A 22,130-nucleotide genomic window follows, 5' to 3' on the forward strand; every position below is an offset into this window, starting at 1 on the left:
CTTTTGAAGGATGCAGAGTTCCTTTGTAATAAAAATATACTTATGATTAATCATTTTTAAAACAATATCAACTGATTAACCTTTGCTTATTGCTGTAAATTAAAATATTTGAAGTACCACTGACTCACTGTTTTCAGTAACTACAGGGCAATTAACGATACAGGTATTTTTTTTCTACTTAATACTCCAGTGTATGTTTTGGCTGAATATGTAGTGACTAAAACAATAGAATTATAAATTAAAGGATCTAATCTTTGCAGTATTCTGAACGTCCTTTTTCCTCATATACAAAATGAGGGCATTGCTCTTAACTAGCTTTGAACTTCCATTCTAAAAATGCTTGTTTAAAAAAAAATTATCATTTTAAGAGTAGAGGATTCAGTAATTGAATTGACAGCAAAAAAAATATTTTTCCACACAATCATCTGACGTGTTATTATTCACAAAACAAAAAATAATACATTTTTAGCATATTTTTTAAATAACTGGAATAAAGAGAAACATAAAATGTTAAAAAGGAATGCAGTAGAACTAGTTTCCAGAAACAAAACTGAAAGTATATTTATATATCTATCCATCTGTCTATTTATCCAGTCAGATAATAGAAGTAGAGATATAGAGGTACCATAAACACACCATCTTTATTTTTTCACTGAAATAAATTTTATTTCTATTGATTTTTTGATATTATTGATAATAAAAATATCAGATATATGTTTCCCAAGTGAGTGCAATTTTTGCTCAGTTAACTCCATCTGTGTATGTGTATGTGCTCGATTGTATGCAACTCTTTGCAACCCCATGGGTTGTAGCCCCCAGGCTCCTCTGTCCATGGGATTTCCCAGGCAAGAATACTGAAGTGAGTTGTCATTTCCTCCTCCAGGGGATCTTCCCAACCCAGGGTCAAATCCTCATCTCTTGTGTCTCCTTCACTGGCGGGTGGATTCTTTACCACTGCACCACCTGGAAGCCCATGTATTGAGGCTATTAGTATATCCAGGTTACCCTTATAAAAGATATCTTCATTTTATCTTTGAAACATCTGATGTAGAATGCTAAGAGCATGCAAAATTTCTGATATATAAACCATCCCTCTCTTTCATTTCTTCTTCACATAGTCAGTCTCAACTTCTTCCCCCGTCTGATTACAAAATATTGGCCAATTCCATCTTACAGAAAATATGTGGATTCTGAATTTCTTCGAAGCTTCTGAGAATGGGCAGCACATTTATAAACTTAGGCTCTGGAGTCCACTGATTCAAAATGTCTCATATTAGAATAAAATATACACACACATACTTGAAAATATAGATACCTAATACTTTACCAAATTTACTGTTCAACTAGACAGATAATACTTACTTGATAAGCATATAATGGCCAGTTATTTTTGCTCCTAGACTATCTCTGAGTTTCAAGTTTCATGATATGTTTTAGGAGTTCCATCTATAGAAAAAATTGCCTATTTATTTTCTGTTTGACATTTACAGGATTTCCACTGATTCCTGCTTGTATTCATGCTGTTGCCAGAAGATTATATTACAATGACAAGTAAGATAATCTCTCTTTTTTATTTTAATTGGAAGTAAGTAGAATGAAAATGTTCAACATAATTTCCCTGCTTTTTTCCCTAGCTGCTGGATCAGTTCTGATACGCAACTTCTCTACATTATCCATGGCCCAATTTGTGCTGCTTTATTGGTATGTAATTAAAATGCTCCTTTTTCCATCACTGTTCATAGCGCAACTTTATTTCTTGAAACATCTAGCCTACGGTATCCTTTAGGATTTCAGTGGACTTAGCATACTCACAGTGTTTGATTGAAGATGGCTTAATGAAGGTGTTGGTTTATTTGAAGGTTTTTTTTAAATAACTGGAGGGCTTATTTGAAGTGTTGGCAAAAAGAGTAAAGGAACTAATTCACAAGGATGGTGAGGTAGCAGGGGCCAACAGTGGGAAGCTATTATCATGGCTAGACTTAAGACGGGAGGACAAAAGAGTGTTCCTGGGATTGGGTGAGTGTGAGGAGGGCTGGCCCAATAGGAAGTCTGGCTTTGGGTAGAGGAACACAGTTACTGCCAAAACCACAGCCTTTTTAACAGGGAAAAAGGAGAAAGAAATACTCAAACTTCTCTCTCTCTCTGCCCATGCTCTGATCTCCTGGCTCCTCCCATTGGCCAAATGCAGCAAATGTATGAGGGCAAGAAAGTCGTGATGAAGTGGTCCTCAGAGCTGCCTCAGAGCCTCCTAGGTGCCAAGCAGAAGAGAGGAGGGCAGAGGAGGGACCTAGTGAGTGGGGTTGCGATCAGGAAAAATTTACACACCTGTGATGGTAAAAAAAACTAATATTCCAATAAAGGAAGACCTTAATTTGGAAAAAAAAAGACTGCTTAAACTGTTGTTTATTATTATAATGATCAGCACTTAATCCAACTGCATCAATTGGACATTTTTAAGTGTGGTTGCAGGGAAACAAATCAGATTCAGAACTTTTATTACATCGTTCCAATGGGGAAATAAATTAACATGCTTTCTCTCATAGAGCATTAGAAACCAGAACCCAATTACAGTTTCTAAGACTGTAGTTACAGCTGATATTAATTATACATAAAAATTCAAAAATTCAAACCCTTTTTCTCAGGTTCTTTTTTTTTTTTTTAGGGAAATAGTCTATTATTTTACTATATTTGCTAGTTACAGTTTAGTATGTGGTTATGTTAGAATACTATTCATGCCATTCTCAAGTGTATCATTGTTGAGTTATTTTCAGAAGTATCACAGTTAAGAGGATAAATTCTAGAAGCTAATTGCCTAGGTGTGAATTCTTCTTCTACCTCTTACTTGCAGTGTGACTTTATGCAATGAAACTAACCACTCTAGTCCTCAAAGTCCTTTACTTGCAAAATATAGGATGCAATAACAGACTTTTAATTTTTTAACAAGTAATTAAATGAGTTAATACATTCAAAGTGCTTAGCCGGGCATATGTAAAGCACAGAAAGAGTGTAAAATTTCTGGTTTGTGCTTGGCTACGAAATGTCCAGTTCAAAAAAATCAACACCTAGAATTTATTACATATCATGGAAATTTTACTGTAGACTCTAGGAACATTTCAGAGGCAGACCCCCTCTCCCCACTTGCTACCTGCACGTACCAGGAACATGTGTGACAGACTGTTCAAGCCATACCCTGAGAAATCCTAGATTTGTATTCTTGGGAAGAACCAGCACTGAAACCTAGTCCTACCATTGCTGGTTGTGTATCTCAGGGCAAGTTTTGTTTTGTTTTGAGCATTTCTGCGCCTTTGTTTTTCATCTATAACTGTAGAAAAATAAGAATAAATACTTCACAGGGTATTGTAAGGATTAAAGGAGAGGTATCTTGTAAAGCAGTGCCTAGAATATAGTAACCTCTCAAGAACAGTTTTTAAAAGATTTTCACTTGTAATTTCTACATGATACCATGATTCGGTTTTGAGAAAAATGCAAAGAAATCATGATTCTTTAGGGGGGTCATCCAGAACCTTACAGAGAAAATACAAGGTAAAATTTTATTATAAGTAATCTGACTCTAGAAGGGGTATGAAATTCAAAACTCTAAATTAGAAGGTTAAGGAAATAATAAATGCACTTAACAAGAGAGAAATGTAACAGTAATTAGCACAGTTAGAGAGCGTGGTGCAATTAGGATAAAATATTACATAGGAATATAGCCCATCTAGCTGCTCAGTAAGAAAGGAAGTGAAAATCCACATTATGTACACAACGATTTTTCTATTTTTTTCTGGCCTGACAAAAAGGAACCCTTTTTTTTCTGCCAGGATAAAATGTTCTGCCTTTGTTTCAGCTCTAGGTCTTGTCACTGGGCAATTCCAAGATCGTGGGAGGTGCTCTAGTGATTGTTTATATGGTCACATGTTTTTTGCACAATTTTTATAAATAAAATATTTCAACCACAATCAGTTTCTTTCCACTCAGACTTCCTCTGCCACAATTCCCGTTGAGCAGAGTGGTAATAGAGTGGCTACAGCACTTTTGAGACCTTGCTAAGGGGAAATTAAGAGAGGATACATTTAATTTGTGTTTAGTGAGAAATGTTTAGCTCACTTTGGTGCATAGGTAAGTGATTGCTGGCTAATCTAGTAGGGGAGTACTTTCAGGAATCCTACTGCCACTGGGATCAGGCTTCCTGCTGTAACCCGAGGTGGTATCATGGTGTGAAAAATGTCCCATTGTACCTACCACCTATGTGAACTTTATGGGTGTTGGAGTTAATATGTTTCTTCTTTTTTACTTACTTAGTTTTTCTTTAAGATAGATGAAATTCAGATGTAATTCATCTGAACTTCACAATTCTTGCTCTATTTGTATTTAAAATACGTGGAAGTATTTGCAGAAAATCAGGAGGACATTCTCATTTCTAGTTTCACATTTTAATTCAGACTTGCATTTTGGAGAAGCACTTTGCATTTAGAAGTTTTCTTATAATGGGCATCTAAATTGCAACATTTATACTGATTTTTATCACTGTGATTTTTGCATATTAGGATTATAAAATATTCTCAATTTATAAACAGATAAAATTGCATTATACCTCTTCTTCTAGGGGTTGGTAGTAATTTCCACTTAGTCAAAACTTTTAAAATAACAATGAATGCCCTGGGAGGGAATACAGTAGGATAGGTGGAATAGCAGCTGATGTGTTGATTCATCACATTTCATTTTTACACCTGTTGAAGTGGCTTATGTGGCTTTTGTCTTTAGCAGAGACATTCCTATGTCTGTAACCATGTTTCTTTTCATAGATGTGTTTCCATCAGGACTATAGTTAGCTGTTTATTTTTGAAGCATATGCTCCATTGAATTCTCTAAGAGAATAATAGTGGAATATTTTTATGCCCAGTTATATTCATAATACATGCATCAAATCAGCAAATGTATGTTATTTGTCCATTGCTTTCTATATTAGGTGAAATATTATCATTTGTTTTCCAGTTAACAGAAGCATGTAGATATAAATTGCATATTAGTATGCAGTTTGAAAACTTTAGATTATTAAACAAAGCACAGATGCTAAAAGTCAGGGTGAGAAAAAAGGAAAGAGAACAGCATATTAGAAATAGAGCCCTAAGCGGCATTTCTGGGGCGAATATCTGTACCTCTATGGAAGGAATAAGGAATGAGCATAGAGGAAACAGACAAAATAACAGATATTGACATGGGTGAAGATAAGAAAGAAAGTATAATTCAGCCAAGGAGTGAGAGAGAGAGAAATATATTTCAGTAGAACTCTGCTCATTTCCTGAACACTATATTTTTGAAGTTTTATGTCTCCCTTTCAAACGGAACATTTTCTCTTGGGGAGAGTTGTTAATTCATAGGACTTTAAAATCACAGAAAGTAATTAACAGAAGGTTCTGTTGGGTGTCAACATTTTTTTAACCCTAGGATTATCTAGGTTGCATATCAACTAGTTTAAGTGTGTGATCCAGCCTCTTCATAAGGATGAAGAAGATTATAGTATTATAATAGGGAGTTGCGATGATTTTTGTTACACACACACACACATAAATAACACAGAAAGGATAAACTAAAAGATGAAAATGGCTATTATGATATAATACATATTTGGATGGGCTTCCCAGGTGGCGCTAGGGGTAAAGAATCCACCTACCAATGCAGGAGACATGAGACATAGTTTTGATCCCTGGGTCAGGAAGATCATCTGGAGGAAGACATGGCAACCATTCTATTAGTCTTCCCTGGAAAATTCCATGAACCAAGGAGCCTGGCGGGCTACAGTCCATGGGGTCGAAAAGAGTTAGACAAGACTAAAGCAACTTAGCACACACACATATTTGGAAGGTACCTCGTATGGACACTAATACAGAGTAAAAACTTAAAATAATTAGCCTTTGTTACAAACAATTGTTTCCTTTCTTTGGGATAAAAAATATTCAAAGTTTTGATTTTCTTAATCATAGCAGGATTTTAAAATATTGCATAAGAAAATAAACTAAGCAAAACAATCAGATGTTACTCAACTGAATGTGGTCCACAATAACACCACTATAATTTTATTTTTTAAGATATAAGTCCATTAAAAGGATGCACTTTTTATTTTATTTTTATTTTTTTAAATTTTATTTATTTATTTTATTAGTTGGAGGCTAATTACTTCACATCATTTCAGTGGGTTTCGTCATACATTGATATGAATCAGCCATGGATTTACACGTATTCCCCATCCCGATCCCCCCTCCCACCTCCCTCTCCACCCGATTCCTCTGGGTCTTCCCAGTGCACCAGGCCGGAGCACTTGTCTCATGCATCCCACCTGGGCTGGTGATCTGTTTCACCATAGATAGTATACACGCTGTTCTTTTGAAATATCCCACCCTCACATTCTCCCACAAAGTTCAAAAGTCTGTTCTGTATTTCTGTGTCTCTTTTTCTGTTCTGCATATAGGGTTATCGTTATCACCTTTCTAAATTCCATATATATGTGTTAGTATGCTGTAATGTTCTTTATCTTTCTGGCTTACTTCACTCTGTATAATGGGCTCCAGCTTCATCCATCTCATTAGGACTGGTTCAAATGAATTCTTTTTAATGGCTGAGTAATATTCCATGGTGTATATGTACCACAGCTTCCTTATCCATTCATCTGCTAAAGGGCATCTAGGTTGCTTCCATGTCCTGGCTATTATAAACAGTGCTACGATGAACATTGGGGTGCACATGTCTCTTTCAGATCTGGTTTCCTCAGTGTGTATGCCCAGAAGTGGGATTGCTGGGTCATATGGCAGTTCTATTTCCAGTTTTTTAAGGAATCTCCACACTGTTTTCCATAGCGGCTGTACTAGTTTGCATTCCCACCAACATTGTAAGAGGGTTCCCTTTTCTCCACACCCTCTCCAGCATTTATTGCTTGTAGACTTTTGGATAGCAGCCATCCTGACTGGCGTGTAATGGTACCTCATTGTGGTTTTGATGTACTTTTTAAATTAATAAATCACAATTCCAATATCTAAAGGAAACAAAAAAAGTATGTCAAAGATATTAATATCTGCACCCCATGTTCATAGCAGTATTATCTACAATAGCTAAGACATGGAAGCAACCTAAGAAGGATACACACACGCACACACACACATATTACTATTTAACCACAAAATATGAGGAAATCCTGACACTTGAGACAACATGAATGAGACTTGAGGTCATTACACCAAGCGAAATAAGTTAGACAGAGAAAGACAGATACTGTATGATCTCATTTATATGTGGAATCTAAACAAATAGACAAGCTCATAGAAAAAAGAGATCATATTTGCAGTTGCCCTTAGGAATTGGGGATGGAGGAATTAGATGAAGATGGTCAAAAGGCACATACTTCCATGTATAAGATAAAGGAGAACAAGGAATGTAATGTACAACATGATGATTATTGTTATCACCACTGTATGATATATATGTAAGTTGCTGAGAATAAATTGTAAGAGTTCTCAGCATAAGGAAATTTATTATATATATATATGTATATATATATATATACATATATATATATATATACACACACACACACACACATACTTTTTTGGTATCTATATGAGATGGTTGACATTAGCTTAATGTATTGTGGTTATCATGTCACAATATATGTGAGATTAAATCACTATGCTATGCAACCTAAACTTCAGTTCAGTTCAGTTCAGTCACTCAGTAGTGCCCGACTTTTTGCTACCCCATGAATCGCAGCACACCAGGCCTCCCTGTCCATCACCAATTCCCAGAGTTTACTCAAACTCATGCCTATCGAGTCGGTGATGCCATCCAGCCATCTCATCCTCTGTCGTCCCCCTCTCCTTTGGCCCCCAATCCCTCCCAGCATCAGGGTCTTTTCCAATGAGTCAACTCTTCGCATGAGGTGGCCAAAGTATTGGAGTTTCAGCTTCAGCATCAGTCCTTCCAATGAACACCCAGGACTGATCTCCTTTAGGATGGACTGGTTGGATTTCCTTGCAGTCCAAGGGACTCTCAAGAGTCTTCTCCAACACCACAGTTCAAAAGCATCAATTTTTCAGCTCTCAGCTTTTTAGTGTCAATTATGTGTCAGTAAAGCTGGAGAAAATAAAATAAAAATTCAACAGCAGAAACAAAAATTAATACTTAAGCAAGTATTCTCAACAGAACATATTCTTGTGTACTGAAAATATTCTAAGATTTATAAAAGCAATGATTCTTCAGTAAATATTCTTAATATGAAATAATTTCCATGTGCCATTTTACTTTCTTTTAGGTGAATCTTTTTTTCCTATTAAATATTGTACGTGTTCTTATCACCAAGTTAAAAGTCACTCACCAAGCAGAATCCAATCTCTACATGAAAGCTGTGAGGGCTACGCTTATCCTGGTGCCATTACTTGGCATTGAATTCGTGCTGATTCCATGGAGACCTGAAGGAAAAATTGCGGAGGAGATATACGATTACATCATAAACATCCTCATGCACTATCAGGTATGGTGTTGTTGCATCAGGAAGGCACCTTGTGATGTTTGGATGTAAATTTACATATAGCTTGACTTCATTTTTAACTACCTATACAGCAAATTGATTACCAAAAAATGCATCTTTTCCATTTGGAATCAGATAATTCTATTTTTCTTTTACAGGGTCTTTTGGTATCCACAATTTTCTGCTTCTTTAATGGAGAGGTATGGTGACTGATTTTGTTCATTTTATAATTTTGTGTTTGTAATCCATTGTTTTCCTTTAAAAAAGAGAATTATAAATTCCCTAGGAATAAGTATTTCAAATTCCATTTCTGTCAGAAAAAAGACCCATAGAGGCTCTTTAAATATATGCAATTCTTTTCCCCAAAAGTTCAGGTCAAATTAGAGTTGAGGCTAGGGCAAATTCAGACTCACTTTAAAATATTCTGTCAATGACTTTTATTCATCTAGTCTTTCAACTTACCTTTTGAACTAATCCTACTAATTCTGGACTTGGTCCTAGGCATGGTGTTAGACAATCCTTATCTTCATCGACCATACACTCTAATGGGAAATAAAATTGCCTCATTTTTATTTTCTCTCTTCCTCTGTTGGCCTTGTCCACAATGTGGTCTTTGGAAACATTTTTATGTCGAATAAAAAAGATTTCTAAAAATGTAAACCCAGTTATACACGGAAGAGCAGCAGCAGATCAGGAAACACGATAGCGTCCTCTAATGCATAACATGGCCATGTGTTCTCAGACGTTTCAGGACTTTTATCCAAGGCTTTCCTAATTGGAAAGTTTCAGGCATTTTAGAAATTGGTACCACATTTCTTATGCATGTGAATAGAACTATACCTCAGTGGTTTGGGCTATATTGCTTTAGTTCTTTGTATGTTTATAATCTACTCGACAGTGTTAACCTGTTGGAGGCCTTAGACAAAATTCAACAAAGTTTAGAAATTCAGACAGCAAATGATAAGACTTACACATTTGTAACTGTGAAACTTAGAACAAAGCTTCAGACTGGCAATACACTGAACCACTTAACATAACTTTAAAAGGATCATTTCTATGCAACTAATTGATGTCAGAAATCATGTACATGTCATGAAAAACTATAAAATATTTTTCTCTTGTTTATGTGATATTTTACTTTCTCTTAGCACATAAAATTTCATATTTTATTCCTTAATTTTAAAATAGAGACTTTATTATACATGTATATTTTTTTATAATGGCATATAGAAGTATCAAACATATTTAAGTAGTCTCTTCATGACTCTTCTGCTGTGTAGAGGACAAGGGTGACTTTTTCTGAAGTGAGAAGTAGAGACAGAGAATGCAATTAGGAAGAATAGATGCATTGTTTGTTTTGATAATAAAATTCAAATAGTATTTATTGTGTAACTATAAATTTATTATTATATAAACTGAATTAGACAATGCAATTTCTGCCTATATAGGATTTTATAATTAAATATAGATAAGAAAGCTACAATATGACATAAAGCATGTATGAACTAAGAAAGATATGCCTTTGTATCTGCAGGAACAGATTTTATTTTTATAAAGGACATTTTTTTAAATGCACACATCATAATCATTAGTAAAATATTTAGTGATGGAAGGCAGTGTAGAATAAAGGCACTGACAAAACATTGCATTTAAACCCAAAGATGCCACTTTGTTCCTGGCTGTAACGTCATGGGAAATACTCTGAACCCCAAGGAGGCCCAGTGTGTACTTCTAGTCAAAGAATATAAAAGCAAGTTCCTTACACAAATCTCAGAGGGATTAATGTAAACTAGGAATATAAAGCTTTTAGCACCATGCTCCAACCTCAGTAGATAGTACATTAAAGATTCCTTATTAGGTTTGTCAAATCACTCATTTATAAAAATATATGTATAAAGGGGTACATTACTCATATCGGAATCAAATCTCAAATTGACCTTTATATTTAGAAAGAGTGCTCAGGGAATATTTAAACTAATGCCTAACACCCTTATTACACTTTATCCATGTAAGCAATAGAGACACAGGCCTTGATATTTTGCCATGTCCTAAAATTGAGAAAATTTTGGCATTAGAAAATTATAATAATATAAAATCTTTGAGCCAAGTTGTTACCAAATCCTTTAGCTCCCCACAACATCTCCAATATCTGTCCCCCTTTCTTCATCTCTAGATATAATCCCTGTTTGTGTATGATTCATTTCTCATCTTAAGACATACTATAACCCTTCTTTTTCTGTCTTTGCCTCTAGTTTTTCCCATTCTCATAACACAAAGACATGCTGTCAAATTCATTTTGTGTGGTTCCAACTATGTCATATACTTCTTAAAATCATTTGCGTAGGCTTAATTTCCTTCTTGCTTTCCACATTAGGTCAAACAGCTTGTCTTTGTCTTAATATCTCTGTTTACTTTTTTATTCTCACATTTTGTTTTTATTTCTCAGCCAAAATATTCTTATTTGCATTTCTCACTAGTTAAATAACTGTGGCTTGACAAGTCCCCAGGTTGCTTTCATCTCAAGTCCACTCAAAACAAATGTGTACCATTAGCATAAACTAGGGACTCTGGTCATTGGAAGGGCCCTCATCAGACATGGAAATGTACAGATGTTGGAGTTGGAGGTGTGTTTGAATATTCTCATTTATACTTACTGACTCAATATAAAGAAAATCATCTGTGTCTTATGTTAAATTAACACCAAAGATTATATGGGCTTTCCAAGTGGCGCTAGTAGAAAAAAACACGTCTGCCAATGCAGGAGACATAAGAGATGCAAGTTCTATCCCTGTGTCTGGGAAGATCCCCTGGAGGAAGGCATGGCAACCCACTCCAGAATTCTTGCTTGGAGAATTCCATGGACAAGAGGATCCTGGAGGGCTGTGGTCCATATAGTCACAAAGAGCCAGACACAACTGAAGCGACTTAGCACACACGCCCAAAGTCGCTGTATGTGGCCTACCTAGTTCTGATCTCTAGCACCAAACAGAAGAAAGAGTAATTAAACTTCAAATTTAGAAGACAGGGATCTAAATACAAAAAAAGTGGAGTGATGACATTGCTAATTTTTTTTTTCACAGTGCTCATCCCATTTGTAATTTTCTGTTCAACATGTTCTTCCCTCTGGGTGGAAAGCTACGGGAGGATTAAAAACTCTGTTCTTTTTTCTTCCCCCCAGAATGTAGCTTAATATCTGTCATATGGTAATCACTTAGTAAAAGTGAGTGCTACTGATGTTGATGATGATAATTTATTATATTTCCCTGTATCCCTAACTTATTTTTCTTTTATCTCTTTTCTTGTCACCAATTATCTCATTCTTTTAATAAAATGTTGATACAGAACTAAATATTTCTCATGCCAGCTTGTGAGAATGCAGATTAATTACTTAACAGCTAGACATTCATGTGCATTTATGCTTCAAAGAGAAAGCATAGAAAGTAAAATATGAATTTTTCTGTAGTCTGTACTAAAGAGTGAAGTAATTACAATCATTTCCTAATATAAAGATGGTTTACTCAATTTCATATTTTAATTAAGAAAAGAAAGCAATATTATTTACCCATTAATATCAGTGATTTTTTAAAAGAAAAGCTTTTGTGTATAATTAATTTCATTGTACTATCAGACATATTATCTTCATCTCATTTAATTAACTGCTCTTGCCCTTTCTGTTTCTTTCCGTTTTATAGGTGCAAGCAATTCTGAGAAGAAACTGGAATCAATATAAAATCCAATTTGGAAACAACTTTTCCCACTCAGATACTCTCCGTAGTGCATCTTACACAGTTTCAACAATCAGTGATGGTACAGGTTACAGTCATGACTGTCTCAGTGAACACTTAAACGGAAAAAGCATCCACGATACTGAAAACGTGGTCATAAAACCGGAAAAGCTATATGACTGATAAGAGAGGGTGTATTGCTGAACTATTTTTTGCCACTCCTAACTCAAGGACTCCATGACTTTACAACCACAAGACTTCAGTATTAGATGAATTATTTGAAGGTGACAAAGAAAACCCTCATGAATTCAGTAGTGTGTTGATAAATGTTTCACACTAGCTCCATGGGGGGAAATTGTTTTGATCTAGGATTTTTGCCAGTTTTTATGTTGTAAATACTCCCACCATGACTGATTTCCAGCTATCAACTTAACATCACTGCATGTGGAACTGGGTAAAAATGAGCACATTCTATTCCTGTAGGTTGGTTTGAGCCACCTCCAGCACACTACTGCATGAATCCACAAATAGTTATAAAAGTTCACAGACACAGTGGGCACAATTCCACCCCTGTTACCTAAAGAGGCCTAGTGAAGGCTTATAGATTTCGAGGGAAAATGACCTTTCACTTGTTTTTAAAATCTTTTCCCCAAGTTCATTGGTGCAGTTGATTTTTTTACCCAGAAAATGTTCTAGCTCTTTTGTTTTTATTTTTTTAAATGGACCCGATAATTAATTATTCCTTTTTGCTTACTGTCTTCTCCCCAGGAAAAATATTGAGCAGAATTACTGTTGGCTACTTATTTGCTGATTCATCACAGTTATACCCTTTGTCATATGCATTTTTGAGACTTGATGAATAGTGTATATGACATGCAATCTTGCTTTGGTATCATTAGGGAGACATCTTGGTTGATACTACAAAACATGTTGTCAATTGCTTTCCTATCTTACTACACAAATGGGAAGGAATTCATGTCCATGTACCTGTAAATAGAAACCTTACCCCTTCCATTTCTACTATATGGACAAATTAGCAATTATTTTGCATGAAGGAAATCAATGAAGAATTTATTATTTCCTCAAAAGCTTGTAAAAAATTGTGAAAAATGAGCTTGTACATACTCTGTCATTCTATTTTATAGCCTCAAATATATACAATCTACATAATTTTTAAAACAAATGCTTAATGTAACAAAGTGTGCATGCTAATATCTGATACTGTCTCTGGGCTAATTTTATAATAAAATAGAATCTGGAATTCTATATTTGTTAAATATTTTAAAGACAACCAGATGTCAGCATCAGAAGTTTGAGAACTAGGTTTGAGAAATATCTATGATAAGATATAAAATATTTATTTAAAAATCCCTCAAGGCCATTGTTTTATTGAATATATTTGCTTTGGTGATTCAAATCTTAATAATAAGTATGTTTGACATATTTTTCCTTTTATTCTGACGATGAATTTTCATTCTAATCCAGAAAATTTAAATGACTTCTGTAACAAATGCCTGTCTGTTACTCTTTTGGTTTTTAATCCCATTAAAAATATTAGTTTTCTGACTTACTATAAGATGATATATAGTTTTGGAAATACTCCAGGCTGTTTTTTAAAAGTAGACAAATATATATCATATACAATGTTTTAATATTTTAATAGAGCTAGTATATATGATGATACAACACAGTGAAAGACCTGAATGTAACAGTGGGTAAGAATTTTTGTTGGAACATTTATGGAATAATGAAATTAAGATGGAAGAAATCTTCACTAATGAATTAGAGTGATATTTAAATGGGATTCATTTTCCCTAATGTCATTTTCCACTGAAATTTCTGAAATTCATAAGTCAATTTTGGCAGGAGAATTCATTATTTTTCTTTTTTTTTGTGGTGTGTCAATCTGCTTAAAATAGATTAGACTAATGACTTAGTCATCATAGGTTTTTTTCTTAAGCTGTAAATAAATTTTAAGTTCAGAAGGCCTCTGAAATTGTCCAGGAAAATCATCTAAATTAATAGGAATTAACATATTAAAAGGTCTGATCAATAGATTTATGATGTACCTATACACATGTAAAAGCTGTATTGTTAGTCTCAGATTTATGGATTTCAAAACAAGTTGTCATAAAAAGGAATGCAGTCTGTTCTGGACTTTCTAATGCTAAATTATATAATTCCTTAAAATAAACTTACTTTTAGCTCTTTATTATTCAAAGACACAGATTCAAATCCTTTGCTGGCACTGTTCATATGTTTCAGCATTCTACCAGACAAACTATCAAATCTCAATCATAAATGACAATAGAAAATGTCAAACTATCAGCAAGCATCATATTAAAAATACATTGTAACTTTCAAGTATTTTTATTGTGCTTTTATCATATTCAGTTTAGATCAGATTTCCTTTTTGGCCAGGATTTATCTATTGTACCACCTTTAGGCGTAGACAGTCCATGATTAATGAGTGTTAGTTTTGTACCCATATATTTTTGGAAGTAATATTTTTAAATATTAGACTTCTCTAAAGCTGAAGTACTAATAATTAAGATCTCCTTTGTATATTATTCATGAAGAAAAAGTAAAACATATAATTTTTAAAAGCAAACAGCTTTGGTATCTAAAAGCTTACTGGGGAATTTCTAACTTTTGAAAAGTAAATCTGCTACTTTTCTGCAAGAACTTGCAAAAGTCATTTTAATTTTTTAAAAATTCTAGTCTGTCATTTTTTTTAATTCTAAATTTATTTAGTGCATTTATTCATAGAATATGCATTCTGGCATTTAGTGTTTGTTCTAATGTAATCCAGTGTACATAGAAGTAGTGGTAGCTGTAGTGCTGTATTTATTGCTTGATAACTTTTTTACAATGTGAATTTATTTTAATTTTCACTTGGTTTTAATATGCTAATAAAAATGATCATTTCTTTTATTTCTAAAACATACCCAAGATACTCTGTTCAATTAACTCATGTTATGCCTACTTAATGTATATCTCTATATTTTGACTGCATGAAAATATTAAAGTTATGAGCTAAAGTTGATTTTCACTCATGTTTACTGGAGTGCTGAATAATCTAAATTATAATGATCTTTAATTCTTTATAGCAACCAGTGGAACACTTAAAATTGATGAGTATATCTCAATTACCCACTTTGAGGTCTTCCAAAATCCTATAAATCATTCTATAAAGCAATTTGTTTTGTAAGCTACAAATTCTAAATAAATTACAATGTATGCAAATTCCTTCTTAGACTGAAAGAAAGGAGAAGATGCCCAGGGAAAAGAAAATGCAGACATTTGTCTCCTTTCTCCATTATGCTCCATTGTAATAGTTTTGTATTGAATAATAGAAAGGAAAAGAACTATTTAAGTATACAGTTCACCCATTTCAAGTTGTTTTTTGTGTATTATATTAGTGTTGTCACCACAGTCAATTTTAGTACATTTTCATGACCTCAGAAGTTAACCACCTAACCTTTGCTATCACCTCTATCATCCCATCGCTGCTGTCACCCGAGGCCTAAGAACACTAACCTACTTTCTTTCTCAGTAGACTTCCCTATTCTGAGCTTTCATATGAATGGAATCATATGGAATATGGTGTTTTGTGACTGACTTCTTTCACCTGTAATATTTTCAGGGTTCATCATGTTTTAAGTTGTCTCATCATTACATTCCTTTCATTACCTGAATTATTAAATTGTATGGATTTACCAAATTTTGTTTATCCATCTGTCTGTTGATGGACATTTGTGTTGTTCAGATCTTTTGGCTATTATAAGTAATGCTATTATAAATATTTGTGTAAACTTTACTTGGTTATATTTCCAGAAGTAAAAATGTTGGGTCATGTGTTAAATGTGTCTGAGGTCTATCAGACTGCTTTCCAAATCAACTGGATCATTTCACATTCCCATTGGCAATGTTTGAGGTTTCCTCTTTCTCCACATACTTCCCAATACTTATTATTATGTGTCTTTTGTACTTTATTCATCCTAAAGGGTGTGAAATGGTATCCTGTGATTTTAATTTGCATTTATTTGATGGCTAATGATGTTGAACACTGTTTCATATTTTTATTGGCCATTTGTATATTTTGGGGGGAGAAACATCTATTCAAACACTTTGTCCATTTTAAATTGGAATTTTGTCTTTTTATTATTGAATTGAAAGAGTTCTTCATGTATTCCAGATACAGGTCCATATCAGATACAATTTGCAAACCTTTTCTCTCATTCTGTGGGTCATATTGTCACTTTTTTAATGGTGCTCTTCATAGCACCGAAGTCTATAATCTTGATGAAGTACAGTTTATTGCTTATTTTGGTTCTTCGGCTTTCGTTGTCTTATCTAAAAATCCTTTGCCAAATTGAAGATCATTAAGATCTACTTAGTTTCTTCAAACGGATTTAGTTTCTGCTCTTATGTTTAGGTCTTTGGTCCATTTTGAGTTAATTTTTGTATACCGTGTGAGTTGTTGTTCAGTCGCTAAGTCGTGTCTGACTCTATGTGACCCCATGGACTGCACCATGCCAGGCTCCTCTGTCCTCTGCTATCTCCCAGATTTTGCTCAAATTCATGTCTATTGAGTCCATGATGCTATCTAACCATCTCATCCTCTGTCACCCCCTTCCCCTCCTGACCTCAATCTTTCCCAGCATCAGGGTCTTTTCCAAGGAGTCTGCTCTTTCCATCAGGTGGCCAAAGTATTGGGGCTTCAGATATCAGTCCTTCGATGAATAGTCAAGATTGATTTCCTTTAGGATTTACTGGTTTGATCTCCTTGCAGTCCAGTGGACTCTTAAGAGTCTTCTCCAGCATCGCAATTCGAAAGCATCAATTATTTGGTATTCGGCCTTCTTTATGGTCCAACTCCCACATCCATACATGACTAATGGAAAAACCATAGCTTTGACTAGATGAACCTTTGTTGGCAAAGTGATGTCACTGATTTTTAATACAATGTTTAAGTTTTATATTTAAAGATTTCCTTCCAGGGAGCAAGCATCTTTTAATTTCATGGCTGCAGTCAACATCGACAGTGATTTTGGAGCCCAAGAAAAGAAAATCTGCCACTGCTTCACTTTTCTCCTTCTATTTGCCATGAAGTGATGGTACTGGATGCCATGATCTTAGTTTTCTAAATGTTGAGTTTCAAGCCAGCTTTTTCATTATCTTCTTTCACCCTCATCAAGAAGCTTTTTAGTTCCTCTTCACTTTCTGACATCAGAGTGGTATCATCTGCATATTTGTGGTTGTTGATATTTCTCCCAGCAATTTTGATTCCAGTCTGTGGTTCATCCAGTCTGGCATTTCGCATGATGTACTCTGCCTTTAAGTTAAATAAGTAGGGTGATAATATATAGGCTTGTCATACTTATTTACCAATTTTGAACCCAGTCAGTTGTTACATGTAAGGTTTGAACCATTATTTCTTGACCTTCATTAAGGTTTCTCAGGAGACAGGTAAAGTAGTCTAGTGTTTCCATCTCTTTAACAATTTTCCATAGTTCATTGTGATCTACAGAGTCAAAGATTTTGCATAGTCAATAAAGCAGAAGTAGATATTTTTCTGGAATTCCCTTTCTTTTTCTATGGTCCAATGGATGTTGGCAGTTTGATTTCTGGTTCCTCTGCTTTTTCTGAACCTAGCTTGTACATATGGAAGTTCTTGGTTCATATACTGCTGAAGCCTAGCATGAAGGATTTTGAGCATAACCTTACTAGCATATGAAATGAGCACAGTTGTATGATAGCTGGAACCTTGTTTACAATTGCCTTTCTTTGGGATTGGAATGAAAACTGACTTTTCCAGTCCTGTGGCCACTGTTGAGTATTCCAAATTTGCTGACATATTGAGTACAGCATCATATTTTAAGATCTTAAGTAGCTCAGCTGGAATGCCATCATTTCCACTAGCTTTGTTTGTAGTAATGCTTCCTGAGGACCATTTGATTTCACACTCCATGATGTCTGGTCCTGGGTAAGTGAACACACCATTGTGGTTATGCTTCCCAGGTAGCTGGTAAAGAATCTGCCTGGAATGCAGGAGACCACAGTTTGATTCCTGGGCAGGGAGCTCCCCTGGAGAAGGGATAGGCTATCCAGTCCAGTATTCTTGGGCTTCCCTTGTGGGGTCAAATGGTAAAGAATATGCCTGCAATGCAGGAAACACAGGTTCGATCCCTGGGTTGGGAAGATCCCCTGGAGGAGAACATGGCAACACACATCAGCATTCCAGCCTGGAGAATCCCCATGGACAGAGGAGCCTGGAGGACTACAGTCCATGGGGTTACAAAAAGTCAGACAACTGGTGACTAAGCACACAGAGGTCATTTAGAGGGCTTCCCAGGTGATGCTAGACCTTTCTTGTATAGTTCTTCTGTGTATTCTTGCCACCTCTCCTTAATCTCTTCTGCTCTGCTAGGTCACTGCAATTTCTGTCCTTTATCATGCCCATTCTTGCATGAAGTGTTCTCTTGATATCTCCCATTTTCTTGGAGAGATCTAGTCTTCCCATTTTATTGTTTCCCTCTATTTCCTTGAATTTTTCAATGAAGAAGGCCTTCTTATCTTTCCTTGTTATTCTCTTGAATGCTGCATTCAGTTGGATGTATCATTCCCTTTCTCCCTTGCCTTTCACTTTTCCTCTTTCCTCAGCTCTTTGTAAAGCTTCCTCAGATTACCACTTTGTCTTCTTGTATTTCTTTTTTTTAGGATGGTTTTCTTCACTGCCTCCTGTGTAACATTCAGTTCAGTTCAGTTCAGTCTCTCAGTCATGTCTGACTCTTTGTAACCCCATGGATTTCAGCATGCCAGGCTTCCCCGTCCATCACCAAATCCTGGAGCTTGCTCAAACTCACATCCATTGAGTCAGTAATCCCATTCAACTGTCTCATCCTCTGTTGTCCCCTTCTCTTCCTGCCTTCAATCCTTCCCAGCATCAGGGTCCTTTCAAAGAAGTCAGTTCTTCCCATCAGGTGGCCAATGAATTGGAGTTTCAGCTTCAGCATCAGTCCCTCAAATGAATATTCAGGACTGATTTCCTTTACGATGGACTGGTTGGATCTCCTTGCAGTCCAAGGAACTCTCAAAAGTCTTCTCCAACATCACTGTTCAAAAGCATCAATTCTTCACCACTCAGCTTTCTTTATGGTCCAACTCTTAAATTCATACATGACTACTGGAAAAACCAAAGCTTTGACTAGATGGACCTTTGTTGGTAAAGTAATGTCTCTGTTTTTGAACACGCTGTCTAGGTTGGTCATAACTTTCCTTCCAAGGAGCAAGCATCTTTTAATTTCATGGCTGCAGTCATCATCTGCAGTGATTTTGGAGCCCAAAACACTATTTCCATTATTTCCCCATCTACTGGCCATGAAGTGATAGGACTAGTTGCCACGATCTTAGTTTTTTGAATGTTGAGTTTTAAGCTAACTTTTTCACTCTCCTCTTTTGCTTCCATCAAGAGGCCTTTTAGTTCCTCTTCACTTTCTGCCATAAGGGTGGTATCATCTGCGTATTTAAGGTTATTGATATTTCTCCCGGCAATCTTGACTCCAGCTTGTGCTTCATCCAGTGCAGCATTTCTCATGATGTATTCTGCATATAAGGTAAATAAGCAGAGTGACAATATACAGGCTTGACGTACTCCTTTCCCTATTTGGAACCAGTCTGCTGTTCCATGTCCAGGTCTAACTGTTGCTTTTTGACCTGCATTCAGGTTTCTCAAGAGGCAGGTCAAGTGGTCTGGTATTCCCATCCCTTTAAAAATTTTCCACAGTTTGTTGTGATCTACATAGTCAAAGGCTTTGGCTTAACCAATAAAGCAGAAATAAATGTTTTTCTGGAATTCTCTGGATTTTTCTATGATCCAACAGATGCTGGTTATTTGATCTCTGGTTCCTCTGCCTTTTCTAAATCCAGCTTGAACATCTGGAAGTTCATGGTTCACATACTGTTGAAGCCTGGCTTGGAGAATTTTGAGCACTACTTTGCTAGCACTTGAGATGAGTGCAATTGTGCAGTAGTTTGGATATTCTTTGGCACTGCCCTTCTTTGGGACTGGGATGAAAACTGACCTTTTCCACTCCTTTGGCCACGGTTGAGTTTTCCAAATATGCTGTCATATTGAGGGCAGCAATTTAACAGCATCATGTTTTAGAATTTGAAATAGTTCAGCTGGAATTCCATCACCTTCACTAGCTTTGTTCATAGTGATACTTCCTAAGGCCCACTTGCTTTCATACTCCAGGATGTTTGGCTGTAAGTGAGTGATCACACCATCATAGTTATCTGGGTCATGAAGAGCTTTTTTCGTATAGTTCTGTGTATTCTTGATGCCTCTTCTTAATATCGTCTGCTTCTGTTAGGTCCATACCATTTCTGTCCTTTATTGTGCTCATCTTTGCATGAAATGTTCCCTTGGGAGCTCTAATTTTCTTGAAGTAATCTCTAGTCTTTCCCATTCTATTGTTTTCCTCTATTTCTTTGCATTGATCACGGAGGAATGCTTTCTTATCTCTCCTTGCTATTCTTTGGAACTCTGCATTCAGATGGGTATATCTTTCCTTTTCTCCTTTGCCTTTAGCTTTAATGTTTAGTATAATATTACCAACCACTTTTCATAGTTCTTCAGGCAAATTCGACCCTTGAATATATTATGTCCACTATAATCATGGGCTTCCCTGGAAGCTCAGCTGGTAAAGAATCTGCCTACAATGCATGAGACCTGGTTCAATTCCTGGGTAGGGAAGCTCCACCAAAGAAGGGATAGTCTACCCACTCCAGTATTCTTGTGCTTCCCAGGTGGTTCACATGGTAAGGAATCCACCTGCAATGAGGGAGACCTGGGTTCCATCCCTGGGTTGGGGAGATCCCCTGGAGGAGAGCACGGTAACCCACCCCAGTATTCTTGCCTGGAGAATCCCCATGGACAGAGGAACCTGGCAGGCTACAGTCCATGGGGTTGCAAAGAGTCAGACATGATTGAGCAGCTAACCACAGCACTGTATAATCATAAAGGATTTGATTTTGTCCTAGTGGTTTTCCCTACTTTTTCTTCAATTGAAGCCTGAACTTTGAAAAGGGCTGATGATCTGAGGCACAGTCAGCTCCAGGAGTTGTTTTGGCTGACTGTATAGAGCTTCTCTATCTTCAGTTGCAAAGAATGTATTCAATCTGTCTTCAGTATTGACCATTTAGGGATGTACCTGTGTAGAGTCATCTCTTGTATTATTAGAAAAAGGTGTTTGCCATGTCCAGTGTGTTCTCTTGACAAAACTTAGCACAGTATGAGATAAGAGGCCAAACCCATTCTTTTGCACATAGCTATCCATTTATGCCAGGCTTCCCCAGCTCAGATAGTAAAGAATCTGCTTTCAAACAGGAGATCCAGGTTCAATCCCTCAGTTAGGAAGATCCCCTGGAGAAAAGAATGGCTACCCAGTCCAGTATTCTTGTCTAGAGAATTCCATGGACAGAAGAACCCAGTGGACTGCAGTCCATGGGTTGCAGAGTCAGGCGTGACTGAGTGACTAACACTTTTACTTTTTAGCCTTTTGCCCCAGAAATATTTGTGTAAAATTATTTTTCTACATGGAAGAATATCTTTGTCTACAAGGATGAATCTGGAGTAGGACACTGCAACCCATTCCAGTATTCTTTCCTAGAAAATTCCATTGACAAAGGAAACTGGCAAGCTATAGTCCATGAGATAGAGTCAAAGACAACAGAGCACCCACAAATTCACAAGAATGAAACAATATTTAGAAATCTATTACCTTAATACACCATATTAATAGCATAAAGGAGAAAAAATCTAATAATTATCTTCAAGATAGTGCAGAAGCATTTGACAAAATTCAATTACATACTTAATT

The 22,130-nt window shown here is 35.8% G+C and overlaps 1 protein-coding gene across 2 annotated transcripts in view; it reads left to right on the forward strand.

The window, feature by feature from the left end:
* CALCRL (calcitonin receptor like receptor) overlaps nucleotides 1-16,003 on the forward strand; it is a 136,507-nt gene extending 120,504 nt beyond the window's left edge. For both annotated transcript variants that reach the window (XM_061135121.1, XM_061135122.1), the window contains 5 exons: nucleotides 1,491-1,551; nucleotides 1,635-1,701; nucleotides 8,303-8,521; nucleotides 8,677-8,718; nucleotides 12,211-16,003. In XM_061135121.1, coding sequence (XP_060991104.1) covers nucleotides 1,491-1,551; nucleotides 1,635-1,701; nucleotides 8,303-8,521; nucleotides 8,677-8,718; nucleotides 12,211-12,426 — 605 coding nt within the window. In that variant the 3' untranslated portion in view covers nucleotides 12,427-16,003. The remainder of the gene's footprint in view (nucleotides 1-1,490; nucleotides 1,552-1,634; nucleotides 1,702-8,302; nucleotides 8,522-8,676; nucleotides 8,719-12,210) is intronic.
* Nucleotides 16,004-22,130: the final 6,127 nt, after the last annotated feature.

This window comes from Dama dama, chromosome 33 (genome assembly GCF_033118175.1).
Source record: "Dama dama isolate Ldn47 chromosome 33, ASM3311817v1, whole genome shotgun sequence".
NCBI lineage: Eukaryota > Metazoa > Chordata > Mammalia > Artiodactyla > Cervidae > Dama > Dama dama.